Below are 14,373 nucleotides of genomic sequence, written 5' to 3' on the forward strand. Positions count from 1 at the left end.
CTGGGTGAGCCCATGGGTTGCAGCTCCTTCCCTGGGTGCTTCAGATTTTTGGGTGACCCAGAGCCAGCACAGCCCCCACAAGGTGCCAGCAGCCTGGGGATCACCCCAGAAAGATTTTGAGGGGCTCTGGGTCTGTGCCCCCACAGCTCCCAGTGACTTTTCCTCTCTTTATTTCCATTTCCATCATTTTATCCCTCAATTTCACAAGACCTCAGTTCATGCCTTGATGATCCTAGGGGACACCTGAGCAGGGAATGGGCTGGGAAAGCCCAGGGTGGGGGAAGCAGGGGTGAGGGGTCTGCAGGGAGGGCTGGGGAGGCTGTGGGGGATGGGGAGGTCCAGCTTTTACCCCCCCCCCCAAACACATTCACTTTCTCTCTCCTGCAGAAGGAAGAGGCCGTTTGACACCTTTCTCACACGGGGGTGGGTTCTCTCCTGGGGGGCACATCCAGGGGGCTCCTGTCCTGTGCTGGGGGGGATCCTGTCCCAGGGGGGACATGGGCTGGACATGGGTGTCCTGTCCTGGGGCATGGCAGCTCTGGGGGACTCCAGACTTCTCCATTCTTGACCCTCCCCTGCAGGATCTGAGCCAGCAAGACCAGCTGGGGAAAGGAGCCCAGGACAGGAAGGAGCTCCCAAACTCCTGCTCCTTGAAGCCAGTGGCCATCCAAGGGTGGGGCCCAGCCATGGTCCAGCCCCACTGCACAGGGATCGCCATTGCCCAGCCCTGCTCTGCCCAGCCCCAGGTGGCAGCCAGGACATGAGGGACCCCCCTGCCCCCTTGGCTTTGATTCTTGCAGCTTTAGAGCTGCTGCAGAGGTGAGAATTCTGTGGGTGGAGAAAGGCCTGGCTGTGGTTTGCTCAGCCCTGCAAGAAGCACAAAACACAAAGAGAGCCCAAGCAGTGGCTCTGAGAGTGTGGAAGGAAAGAATGTAAGAAAGTAAAGATACTGCAGAAAGTAGCCTCACACCTGAAGAGTTGCAGCTGTACTAATCACCAAAGATTAAGAACAAGCCTGCCCTTAACAGGCCACAGCTGTTTCCAATGAGAAGACGAGTGCTACAAAAGAGTAAGTTAGCTGGGTAAAGTGAGTTGGTGTTTTTAGCTCTGCTGTGAAGATGAAAGATTCAGTACTGCCAAGAGCTGCCCATAAGAAATCATGAAGAAAGTATGGGAACCTTTGCAATAAGATGACAACATGGAGGGCTTTTGATGGTTTTTCAGAGTGGGGCTAGCTGGAAACCCCCCCCTGCAGGGGCTGCTCTGAGGCAACCAGTCCATAAGGTGATCATGTGTTCCTCTTGGTAAGGGAATGAGAGACCCAAGAACTACTGCAAAGACAACAACAATCTGCAAGTTTGCAAAAGGAGCGATTTGCCCTCCTCCCTCCCGCCCGAGGCCGCCATGGCCCCTGAGGGGATGGAGCTGGAGCGGGGCGCCCCCTGCTGGCCGGGAGTGCTCCCTGCAGCGCCCCCTGCTGGCCGCGGTTATAACTGCCACAAAAACCAACAGCGCTGAGCGGGAGGGAAAGTTCTGGGTTTGTGTTGTTTGTTCTGTTCTGCTTTATAAATTTCCCAGTAAAGAGCTGGTATTCCTTTTCCTACACTTTTGCCTGGAAGCCCCATCAGTTTTGAAATTAAAAAGATTTTTAGACATGGGTCTTCCTTCCATTCCAGGAACGCTCCCATTTACCTTGGCAGATATTTCTCATTTAAACGAGTTGCCAACTCCAGCCAGGATTCCAGCCTGGATGTTAAAGACAACCCAAGAGCAGACATGGTCAGGGACTTGGCCACCTCATGCTCTGCCTTTTAAGCCAGTTGGACCAGAAGGGCCCTCTCCATAGCTGGCACTTCTGGTCACCCGGCCACTCAGGAGCTGGCTTTGCCAGAGCATCACACTGTCCCCAATGTGCCAAGGCTGACAGACTGATTGACAGACGGGGCCCTGTCTCACCATAAGCAAGGCCTGACCCACCCCTGCCACATGGAGCTGTTCCAAAATACCTCCAGACATCAAACTTTTTCTGTCTCTGACACCCACCCTGTGCCATGGCCTGATCCCGACTGCCCTGGAAAAGAGGGAGACTCTGGAACCCCCAGAGGGCCTTTCTGACATCCTCATGTGGGGAACATGGCAGAGGAGGGTTTGGGACAGGGTACAAGAGAATCCAGAGCCTCCTGAAGGCCAGGATGGTCCAGGGCTCTGCAAGATTCCTGTGGTGGAGGAAACCTGCTGGGGGAAATGTCTGGGCTTTGTTCCTTTTTGGGGACTTTCCCTGGAAATTGCTCCTTCTGTGATCCTTTGGACTCTGAACCTTGTTGCTGTTGGTTTCATTCTCTCTCATTGCTGTTTCAGGAAATTGTTCATCTTTTAGCTCTTTTGGGATCTTTGTGCCCCCACGGGGAGCAAGTGGGGCAGTTTTTAGTGGCAGCACAGACACAGGAGTTGGTGCCCATGGGTGGGGACCCCCAGTGTCCCCAGTTCCCCCCAGTGTCACAGCACATTCCCGTAGATGTCACCGGGTTCCCGGGGTCGCCCCTGGGGTCCCCGCAGCTCCGCGTTGGTCACCTGGGGATGCTGGAGGGTGGTGGCACGGGGGGACACTGCGAGAGACACGGGCTGTGGGATCTGGGTGGGGTGACACTGGTGGGTGACGTGTCCCTCTGCGTGTGTCCCCCCCGTACTCACCCCCTGCCCTCTTGGTGACCACGACGTGGGTGTACAGCACCTCCCCCTCCTCTGGGGGGGCCGGGGGATCCGGGGGGGCCCTGAGGGAATAAAGGGGATGTGGGGGAGAGAATGGAGAGCTGTGAGGTGGGGGTAAAAGGGGACTCATGTTGGGAGCCCTTCACCAACCTTACCTGGTGCTTCCTGGCAGCTGCAGAGGAAAGAGGGGAGATGTGACTGTGGGATCGCAGGGCCCTGAACCCTCCCAGGATTCCTGACCCCCCACGGGACGCTCAATTTACAACAGAACCCTCAAGCATCCCTGAAGCCTCCCAGAATTCAGGAACCTCCCCAGTGTCCCCAGCCAACTCAGTCTCAAGAACCCAAAGCCCAGCAGGGACAGAGACCTCCTAACTCCAACAGCCTCTGAGAGAACCCCCAGCATCCCTGCAGGACCCTCCAGCACCTCCCCAAACCCTAAAGGACCCCCAGACAATGCCACAGTTTTGGGGCTGTGGGTGCTGCCCAATTATTGTCCAACACTGGGGCCCTCTACAGCTCCCTGGGACGCCTGTGCCCCCATTGTCACCCACCCACACGGTGCCACTGGTGCCAGGCCACAATGACACCCACGAGAAGGAGCAGGAACAAAAGGGCTCCACTGACCCCTGCGGCCACTGCAAGAAACAGAGGGGGACACATCAGGGTCACCCATCACCCCAGGGGTCCTTCACTCCCTGCTGACCCTGTGGGACCCCACCTTTGTTGCAGTGTCCCCGTGGTGTCACCTCCAGGGCCAGCTCAGGGCTGAGTGCCTGGAACACGCGGTGCCCGTCCTGTCCCAGCTGGTTGGTGGCCACGCACTTGTAGGTGCCTGAATGTCCCACATTGATGTCTCCAAGCTCCGGGAGGGGACCCTGGGGCACCTCCAGCCTGTTCTGCAGCCAGGTGAAGGTGACAGGGGCTGAGCCCACCTGCACTGAGCAGTGCAGGGTCATGGAGTCACCTGCAAGCACCTGGTGTGACAGGGGACCAGGGATGATGGTGGCATTGGCCACGGGCACTTTGGGGACAAAGACAGGGCTGGCACCTCGTGAAGTCGGATGGGAGTGCCATAGGTAGGGTCACTCCCAGCCCGAGGGTCCTGCTCACCCAGGACGGTGACATTCAGGGGGTCACTCTTGGCCACGCTGTCCCCGTCGCTGGCCCCGCACCGGTACTGGCCGCTATCATTGTCCCCAGTGTGGCACAGCTCCAGGCAGGGGCCGGTGCCCGGTGGTGCCCCCAAGCCCTCCTGGTGCCAGGAACAGGACAGGGGACCTGTCCCCACGGCCACCATGCAGCTCAGAACCAGGCCGTCTCTGAGTGCCATCTGTCCCCTGGGGGGCTGTGCTGACAGGGACACCCCGGAAGCAGAACCCCTGCGGGAGGGGAGGATAGCAAGGGACAGTGAGGGACCCGGGGGGGTGGTAGGGGAGGGGCAGGGAGACCCCAGTGAGGGAGAGGGGGCGCAGAGATTGGTGGGGCTTGGAAAAGAACCCCAAGCGACACCTGGAGGGGTGGGGGGATGACACCAGGGTGGGTATGGGGACTCAGGGAGGGAATGATGTGACCTGGGGAATGTGTGGTGACCTCAGAGTGAGATGGGGGGGATGCTGGGAGGGGTGAGGGGACTCAGAGAGGGATGGGGAGACACAAGCCAGGAATGGGGGGACCTAGGGACGGACCTGGGGCAGGGATGGCAGGACATGGAAAATGTGTAGGGGTAGGATGGGGGCATCCCTCTAGGGGTGGGGGACCCTGAGAGGGACATGAGAAGGGAGCAGGGGAGCAAGGGTAGGACATGGGAAATGTTGGGGCCACAGGGCAGGTGTCTGGAAGGACTGGGCATCCCCTGAAGGCCTGGGAGAGCTGAGGAGGCTGTGGGGGCTCCCCGTGCCCATCCCCGCACTCACTGCACACCGTGACACGGAGCCGGGCGCTGCTCTTTTGCACAGCACCCCCCTCGGACTGCAGCTGGCAGCTGTAATTCCCCAATTGGGAGACCCCCATGGCAGGCACCAGCAGCTGCAGGGACCCCTGCAGGCCCCCCACCACCTGCCCGTCCCGGTAGAACACGTGCAGGAGGGGGGCTCGGGGCCGCAGAGGGCTAGGGGTGCTGAGGCAGCTGAGAGTCAGGGGGGACCCCTCAGAGTGCTCGAGGGGACCCTCCAGCACTGGCACTGAGAAAAGCTCTGGGAAGGAGAGGGGAGGGGGATTTGTGTGCCTGAATCCCTGGCGAGGGGCTGTGGGGGTGTCAGGGTGGCAGCTGTGGGGTGCTCACCGTGCCCTGTCACTGCCACCAGTGCCGAATTTCATGACCTCCCTGACCACCAGGATTTCACCAGACCCTGCAGCTGTAGTGACTGCTGAGGTGCAGCTGCAGAGGGGACAGGGACAGCTCGGTGCCATCATGGAGCCCCCCCGGACGCTTCTCCTCACGGTAGAAGGACACCGAGGTGACCGTGCAGTTCCACCAGCCCTGGCAGTGCAGTGTCACCGTGTCCCCTCCAGCAGCGCCTGTGCCAACACCTGCAGCACCAGCGGGCCTGGGGGACAGAGGGGTCCTGTCACACCCGATGGCACCGGGACCCCATCTGTGTTACACCCAGTGCACCAGGGGTCCCCAATTCCCACATGGTTTCCCCAACACTAGGGTGCTCTGGGATGTCCCCATAGCAGGGGACAGGCTCTGATTACACCAGGAGGTGAACCATGGAGTGGAGCCCACTGAGAGCCCTCGGGGTCCCCTGGGTGCCAGGCTGGGGACACCCAAACCCCTCTCAATGTCTGAGACAGTCACAGGGGGACTGAGACTGATGCCAGGTCTGTCACACGTGTAGGTGCCACTCTCGGTGATAGTGAGGTGTTCAGGTCCCTCCTGCCCCCAGCGCTGCCCATCCTTGTACCAGGTGGTGGCACTGGCGGTCCCCGAGCCCTGGCAGGTCAGTGTCACCCGGTCCCACAGCACCGCCGGCCTCCAGGGGGGCTCCACCAGGAGCTGGGTGGTCTGGGCACCTGTGGGTGACAGGGGACACCAGCCTGCCAGGGCCAGTGTGGGGCTGGGGACAGTGGGGTGGGGCCATGGCATCCCCTGAGGACTCACCAGCGAGGCCGAGGGTCTGGGCTGGAAGGGAGAAGGGACAGGGCTGGGTGGGGGTCATGGGGACACTGTGGACACCCCATGTTTGCACACGTCACCTCCACCAGCCCTGCAGCACCTGTCCCCACAGCCATAAATCCATGGCCCTGTGCCCATCATCCCATTCCAATGGCACCTGTTCTCCCGGCCCATCCCCATGCAACGTGCCCCTTGTCCCTGTCCCTGCATCCCTGTTCCCCTGTCCCTGTCCCCACAGCTACCCAAGCCCCAAGGCTCCTTCTGCCACATCCTTGTTCCCATATCTCTATCCCCCTGTTCCTGTCCCCACATCCCAGTTCCCCTGTTCCTGTCCCTAAAGCCACCCCACAAATCTGGTCACACTGGGCTCCATGCCCTGCTCTGGCTCTGCTGGCCTTGGGGACCTCAGGGGACCCCGCAGCCCCACTGTGCCCCCTCCCCTCCCCATCCCCAGGGTGTCAGGCCCGTGCCCGGGGCACTCACCCCACAGGAGCAGCGCCACCTTCCCGGCCATCCCGGTGTCCCCAGCCATCCCGGTGTCCCCAGCCATGTGCACTGGCTGTCACTCGCTGCTGTGGCCACCGCTCCCCTGGCTGGCGGCTCTTGGGATGAAGGGGAAGGAAGCGAGGTCACGTCCGTCCCCATGTGTAGGTGGCCCTTGGTGGGGGCAGGGTGGGGACGCTGTGGGACATGGGAGGCAGGGTGGGACATGGTGGGGACATGGTGTTGCCAGAATCTGGGGTCTAAGGCTGTGTAGGGAGCCAGGGATGGGTGTCCAGGGGAATGGGGTGCCCAGGGATGGGGTCCCAGGGAAATGGGGGTCCCAAGGGTTGGGTGGACTCAGGCTTGGGAATGAGGGTCCCAGAACAACGTGGCCTCCAGGGATTTGTGATCATGGGATGGGGGCCACGGCATGGGGATTCCAGGGGCAAGGGGGTCCCTGTGAGAATGGGGGCCCTGGGGAAATCAAGGTCCCCAAGGGAAGGGGTGTCCCAGGGACTGGAATTACTGGGATGGGGTTCCTTGGGGTTGGCAATCCTGGGGAATTGCAGTCCAGGGATGGGGGTCTCAGGGAAGGGGGGACAGAAGGAAATTGGGTCCCAAGGTTGGGGTCGCAGGGGAATGGGGGTGCCAGGGATGGGCGGTGGCTGGGGGGGCCTGGGGGTCACAGCTCCTTCCCTGGATGCCTCAGATTTTGGAGTGACCCAGAGACCTGCAAAATCACCCCTGGGGTGCTCATTTCCTGGCCAGGCATTGCATGGGGGTCCTGGGTAGCTCAGCCTCTGTGTCCTCCCCTGCCCCTGACTTTTTCCTCTCTATATTTCTCTTTTTTCCTTATTCTCCTTACTTTTTGCCATGTCCCTCACCCCCAGTTCCTGGCTCAGCAATCCCGGGGAGCACCTGAGCAGTGAATGGGTTGGGGGGACCCAGGGGAGGGGGAAAATGGGGAGAAGGAGGTGCAGGGAATGGTGGGGAGGCTGGGGGGGATGGAGGGGTTGGGCGGTGCCCCCTCAACACTTTCACTTTCTTTTTCCTGGACAAGAAGGAAGAGGCCGTTTGTGCTGAGAGTCAGATGGGAAAGGGGCAGGTTCTTTCCTGGGGGGGCACATCCAGAGGCTCCTGTCCTGGGGGGATCCTGTCCCAGGGGGTGACACATCCTGGCATGGGGGGTCCTGTCCCAGGTGTGGCAGTTCCAGAAATGTCCCTGCACATTCCTGGCCGGGTGCCTGTCCCAGGGGTGGCACATCCTGGGGACCCCTGTCAATGCAAGGCTGGGGCCCAGCCATGGCCCAGCCCCACTGCACAGGGATGGCCATTGCCCAGCCCTGCTCTGCCCAGCCCCAGGTGGCTGCCAGGACATGAGGGTCCCCCCTGCCCCCTTGGCTTTGATTCTGGCAGCTTTAGAGCTGCTGCAGAGGTGAGAATTCTGTGGGTGGAAAAAGGCCCTGCCTGTGGTTTGCTCAGCCCTGCAAGAAGCACAAACACAAAGGGAGCCCAAGCAGCGGCTCTGGGAGGGCCTTTGATGGTTTTCAGAGCAGGGCTGGCTGGAAACTGCCCCTACAGGGGCAGCTGTGGGGGACCCAGTCTGGAAATGCAGGAATTGATCATTTTGTCCCTCTCACCAAGGGACTGAGAGAGCCCCAGAACTGCTGCAAATCCCACACCGATTTTCTCAACAACCTGACCTGCGCCGTGCTTCTTGAACAAAACCTCCTGCCCTTTGGAACTTCCTAGAAAGAATGTTTGTGTTCTGGGTGTGCACACCAGAAGAGAGGGAAAAGTGTGGAAATATTGAGCAGGGGCTGCACACGAGGGGCTGGGGAACAGGGGTGTCACAGCAGGAGCAGGGAGTGCCCAGGCAGGGGAATTCAGGGCAGGCTGGAGTGGATTTACCAGGGAATCAGACCCTGAGGCACACAGGGGCATTTCCACAGATTCCTGTGCACTGTCCCAAGCATGGACAGAGCTTCTCCCCTTCCTCCATGGGAAGTCAAACAAGTTTCAGGGTGGGAACGAGAAAAATGGGGAGAGTTCCTTAATACGGCCCAAGAAAAGGTTCCTTTAGAGGCTGGGTTGCTGCCCAGTAGGCAGGGAACAATCCCATGGAGCTGTTGGACACTCAGGGAGATTCCACCCTCTGTGTTATCCACAAGCAAACGCTGCTGTGGGATGCAGCAGGGGGCTGCTAAAGGGAACCAAAAAGTCTCATTTCACTGTGATTTGTTTGTGGTTTTATTGTGGTTTTTATATCCACTTATTTCTGTTTATATTGTGTTTTGATTTTCTCTTGTTGGGAAAGCAATGATTAAAAGGATTCTATAAACCAGAGCATTTTATTCCTTGTCAGTTTGATTTTTGAGGAGTTTGTTTTTTATTGGGAAAATAATGGTATAGGAAAAGATTTATGCCTTTTTTCTATGGATGTATAATTTTGTCACAGTCAATCGGGCATCAAGTGTTTCCTGAGATTGCTAAGACAGGAAATTTGGGTGACAGGAAAAAGCCCAGGGATTTGTGGGGCAGAGACCCAGAGCCTCCCAGGACAAGCCTGGGGTGCCCCAGGGTGGGCTCTGTGCTGGGCTCTGAGTCATCTCAAAATCTGAGACCAAAATATGACCCCAAAATTGTCCAAAGCAATTGGGCATCAGGGAATTCAACCAACTTGATCCTGGGATTTACCATCATCAGGGCAAGGTCATAAAAGATGCCTCCTTAAGTTTGGGCACCCCAGAGGTCACAGGGCCCCACTGGGGACAGCAGGAATGCTCAAGGCCCAGCCAGGACAGAGGACCCCAGGATGTGCCACCTCTGGGAAAGGAATCCCCAAGGATGCGGCACCCCCAGAACGAGGAGGAGCTCCCAGGGACAAGAGGCTGGGACAAGAGCCGGGTGTCAGCACAGCAGAGCTGCCCTTTTCCCTAAAGGCTGGACCCCTCTGGATGTGCCCCCTGGACAGAATTCATGTCCTTGCCTCAGCACAAACCGCTGCAGGAAAGAGAAAAAGTTGGGGGGTCACAGACAGGGAGCCCCATTCCCCACAGCCCTGAAACCACTACCTGCACCCCCCAACCCCTTTTTTCCCTTCCAGCTCTCCCAGCTGTTCCCTGGGATGGTTCAGCCAGGAAATGCGGGGAGACAGTAAAAAGCCCAGGGGTGAGTGGGGCAGAGACACAGGACCTCCCAGGAGAGCCATGGGGTGCCCCAGGGTGGGGACTGTGCTGGGCTCTGAGTCACCCCAAAATCTGAGGCACCCCATGAAGGAGCTGTGACCCCCGTGCCCACCCAGCCACTGCCCATCCCTGGCACTCCCATTCCCCTGGGAACCCAACCATGGGACCCCCATTGCCTTGGTCTTTCCACCCTGGGGACCCCCATCCCAGGACTGACATTGCCCAGTACCACCAGTGCCTTGATCCCATCCCATGGGCTGCTTCTTCCCCCAGAACCCCTATTCCCGAGGGTCCCCTTTTTCCCCCTGCACCCCCAGCCCTGGCACCCACTTGCCATGACCCCAAATCCCTGGGGACCACAGCACCCCCATCCCTGAATTTCCCCCAGGCATGGAAACCCCAATTGCAGTGGACCCCAATTCTGCTGGACACCCATCCTTGGTTCCCCACATCCTCTGAGCCCCCCACTCCTGGCAACAGCATCCCCCACCATGTCCCCAGGCTGTCCCCACCCTGCCCACAGCCTGTGCCCTGCTTGTGGCCACCCTGCCCCCACCAAGGGCCACCTACGCATGGGGACGGACGTGACCTCGCTTCCTTCCCCTTCATCCAAAGAGCCGCCAGCCAGGGGAGCAGTGGCCACAGCAGCGAGTGACAGCCAGTGCACATGGCTGGGGACACCGGGATGGCCGGGAAGGTGGCGCTGCTCCTGTGGGGTGAGTGCTCCAGGCACGGGCCTGACACCCTGGGGATGGGGAGGGGAGGGGGCACAGGGGAGCTGTGGGGACCCCTGAGGTCCCCAATGCCGACAGAGCCAGTCCATGTTAACCACAGTGGACCTTGGTGTGACTGGGGATGTAGGGTGGCTTTGGGGACAGGATAGGGGGGCAGGAATTTGGGGATGGGGATGTGGGGACAGGAATGTGGGGACTGGCACCTTTGGGCTCAGGTAGCTCTGGGGATAAGGACAAGGGAACTGGGATGCAGGGACAGAAAGCGACAAGAACCATGAGGATGTGGCCATGGGGATGGGATCATGGGGATGGGATCATGAGCTGGTGGGGATGACCTGGGACAGCATGGCTTGTGTCCGTGGTGTCCTTGTGCCTGGGGTATCCACAGTGTCCCCATGTTCTGCCTCAGCCCGGGGTGGCCTCGGTGTCCCTGTTCCCAAGGTGTTTGTGTCACAGGGATGTGGTGCACAGGTGGCTGTGACACAGACATGTCCCCCTACCTCTCCAAATCTTTTTGAGACCACACACACACACTTTCCCACAAGAAATGCTGCCCCCATGGGGACAGTTTTTGGGGACAGCCACCACACCCTGTACCCTGGTGCTTCCTTCCCTGCAGTGCCACCCCCACCCAGCCCTGTCCCTTCTTCCTTGCAGCCCAGACCCTCAGCCTTCCTGGTGAGTCCTCAAGGGATGCCATGGCCCCACTCCGCTGTCCCCAGCCCCTCGCTGGCCCTGGCAGGCTGGTGTCCCCTGTCACCCACAGGTGCCCAGACCACCCAGCTCCTGGTGGAGCCCCCCTGGAGGCCGGCGGTGCTGTGGGACCGGGTGACACTGACCTGCCAGGGCTCAGGGACCGCTGGTGCCGCCACCTGGTACAAGGACAGGCAGCGCTGGTGGCAGCAGGGACGTGACCGCCTCAGTGTCACCAGGAGTGGCACCTACACATGTGGCAGACCCGGCACCAGGCGCAGCCCCTCCGTGACAGTCTTAGATGGTGAGGGTGGATCTTTAATGATCAGGGTGGCCCCTGAGAGGTCAGGGTGGGCTCCACTCCATGGGTGGCCTCACACCCCTCATGTGGTGAGAGCCTGTGCCCTGCACACAGGGACATCCCAGTGCAGCCCAGTGCACTCCAGAGCACCCAGATGTCCCTGGTGCTATGGGCACCCACCTCAGAATGGTCTCATCAGTAAAATGTGACCTTCCTGTTCCACAGACCCACTGGTGCTGCAGGTGCCAGCGCGGGCACTGCTGGAGGGGGACACAGTGACACTGCGCTGCCGGGGCCGGCAGGAAACCCATCTCAGCAGGGTGCGATTTTACCAGGATGAGAAGGAGCTCAGGGGGTCCCTCAGGGGAACTGAGATGTCCCTGCCCCCCCTGCAGCTGCACCACAGCGGCCGCTACAGCTGTGCAGGCTTGGTGGGGTCCTGGCAGTCCCGGTCAGCACCAGTGACAGTGACAGTGCAGGGTGAGCACCCCCAGGGCTGGAACTCCAATATCTTGACAACCCCAAAGCCACTTCCCAGTGGATTCAGAGCCACATTCCTCACCTCCCCTCTCCTTCCCAGAGCTCTTCTCGGTGCCAGTGCTGGAGGGTCCCCCCACACCCACTGAGGGGTCCCCTCTGACTCTCAGCTGCCTCAGCACCCCCAGCCCCCTGCAGGCCCAAGCCCCCCTCCTGCACGTGTTCTACCGGGACGGACAGGTGTTGGGGGGCCCGCAGGGGTCCCCGCAGCTGCTGGTGCCCACCGTGGGGATCTCCCACTCGGGGAATTATGGCTGTGAGGTGCACTCCCAGGGTGGGGCCGTGCGGAAGAGCAGCGCCCGGCTCCGCGTCACGGTGCGCAGTGAGTGTGGGGATGGGCACGGGGAGCCCCCACAGCCTCCTTGGGTCCCCCACACTGCCTGGCATCGCCCAGCCCTCCCTGATGCCTGCTCTTGGGTACCCAACCTTTCCCAGATCCCTCCCTGGCTCCCATCATCCTTTCTTGGGTCCCTCCCTGGGACCCCCCCAGCCCCTACATGGGTACCCCCATCCTTCCCTGGCACCGTTTCCATGTCCTGTCATTGCTGCCCTGGTCCCTCCCCAGGTCCCCCCATTCCTGGCTTGTGTTTCCCTCCATCCCACATTGGGTCCCCTCACACCTCCCTGGCTCCCATCACCCTTCTCTGAGTTCTCCACACATTCCCCAGATCACACCATCCCCTCCCTGGGTCCCCGTACCTGCCATGGTGTTGCCCACATCCCTCTCCAGGTGTTCCCTCCCTGACTCCCCCAGCATCCCTCAGGGTTCCTTTTGAAGCTCTCCCCCCCCCCCCCCCCCCCCCCCGCCATCTCTGCGCCCGCTTTCCATCACTGGAGTTCCCCTGCCCCTCCCTGAACCCCCTGGGTCCCTCACTGTCCCCTGGTGTCCCCCTCTCCTGCAGGGGTCCCGCCCTCGGGGGTGTCCCTGTCAGCGCAGCCCCCTGGGGCACAGGTGGCACTCGGGGACAGCCTAGTGCTGAACTGCTCAGTGACCATGGGGACAGGTGCCCTGTCCTTCTCCTGGCACTGAGAGGGCTCCGGGGCACTGCCTGGCACCAGCCCCCACCTGGAGCTGCGCCACGTTGGGGACAATGACAGCGGCCAGTACCGGTGCCGGGTCAGCGACGGGGACAACGTGGCCGAGAGTGACCCCCTGAATGTCACCGTCCTGGGTGAGCGGGACCCTCGGGCTGGGGATGAGCCCACCCAGAGCACTCCCATCCCACCCTTCCAGGTGTCAGCCCTGTCTGTGTCCCCACAGTGCCCGTGGCCAATGCCACCATCACCCCCAGTCCCCTGTCACACCAGGTGCATGCAGGTGACCCCGTGATCCTGCACTGCTCAGTGCAGGTGGGGTCCCCCCCTGTCACCTTCATCTGGCTGCACAACAGGCAGGAGGTGGCCCAAGGTCCCCTCCTGGAGCTCAGGGACATTGATGTGGGACATTCGGGCACCTACCAGTGCATGGCCACCAACCAGCTGGGACAGGACGGGCACCGCGTGTTCCGGGCACTCAGCCCAGAGCTGGCCCTGGAGGTGACACCTGGCTCACCCTGGGTCACAGGTGGGGTCACATAGGGTCACCAGGATGTTCATGACCCCCGTGATGTGTGATGTGTGACCCCAATGTGTCCCCTCTGTCCCCAGCAGTGGCTGTGAATGTCTGCAGGGCCCTCCTGTTCCTGCTCCTGCTCCTGGCTGTCATCGGGGGCTGTCACTGGTGGCACCACCGGGGTGGGTGACAATGGGGGGGATGGGGGGTCCTGGAGTGAGGGGGAGCCCCCAGAGCTGAGGCAGAGATTGGCAGCACCCAGGGCCCCTGTGCTGGGGGACACTGAGCCTGCAGTGACCTCAGCTGGGGGTCCTGAGTGATTTGGGGGGAATTTGGAGGGTCTTGCTTGGGCTCCAGGGCCTTCCCTGGGTGGGCTTTTAGGAACATTGGTGTGGCACTGGGAGCTTGTGGAGCATTTGTGGAGGTCCTGGAGGGATGTGCAGGGATGTTGGGGGATCTTTCTGGTGTCCTATGGGAGTTTGGGGATGCCCATCCCTGCCAGGCTTGGGGTTCTGGGGGCTCAGAGGGTTGGAGGACTGGAGGCACTGCAGTGATGCAGAAATTCCGGGGGGTTCAGTGGTGCTCAGAGTCTCCGGAGGGAGTCAGGGATCCATCAGGAATTGGGGCTGCAGTGGGGATTTGGGGGGTCCCATGGGTGGTTGGAGCTGCAAGGTCCCAGGAAAGTTCAGGGGTCCCAGTGTCCCCACCGTCACCCCCTCCTCTTTCGCTTGCAGCTGCCAGGAAGCTCCAGGACAGGTGAGTGGGGGGCTCAGGCTGGGACTCCCCTTTCCCCCTCCCCAGACACCATCCAGACCCCCTCTTATCCCCACAGGATGCCCCCGTGGAGGAGGGGGCTGTGCTCAACACCCACATCAGGGGCACCAAGTGGGCAGAGGGTGAGTACAGGGGGGGACAGGGACACGTCACCCACAGGTGTCACCCCCCCAACCACATCCCCACAACCGGTGTCTCTCTCAGGGCCCCCACGGGTGTCCCCCAGCCCTGCCCCACCTCAGGATCCACAAGTGACCAACACGGAGCTGTCGGGACCCCAC

The 14,373-nt window shown here is 60.9% G+C and overlaps 1 protein-coding gene across 1 annotated transcript; it reads left to right on the forward strand.

Annotated features, from left to right (window-relative positions):
• The first annotated feature begins 9,522 nt into the window (after positions 1–9,522).
• On the forward strand, positions 9,523–14,078 carry LOC139604557 (Fc receptor-like protein 2). The gene is given in 10 exon segments (XM_071455684.1): positions 9,523–9,537; positions 10,117–10,198; positions 10,893–10,913; positions 11,002–11,232; positions 11,455–11,709; positions 11,810–12,088; positions 12,669–12,938; positions 13,028–13,330; positions 13,414–13,500; positions 14,053–14,078. Coding segments are annotated over 10 exon segments (1,569 nt in total).
• Positions 14,079–14,373: the final 295 nt, after the last annotated feature.

Source organism: Agelaius tricolor, unplaced genomic scaffold, assembly GCF_023055355.1.
Source record: "Agelaius tricolor isolate 1412-34295 unplaced genomic scaffold, bAgeTri1.0.p SCAF_52, whole genome shotgun sequence".
NCBI lineage: Eukaryota > Metazoa > Chordata > Aves > Passeriformes > Icteridae > Agelaius > Agelaius tricolor.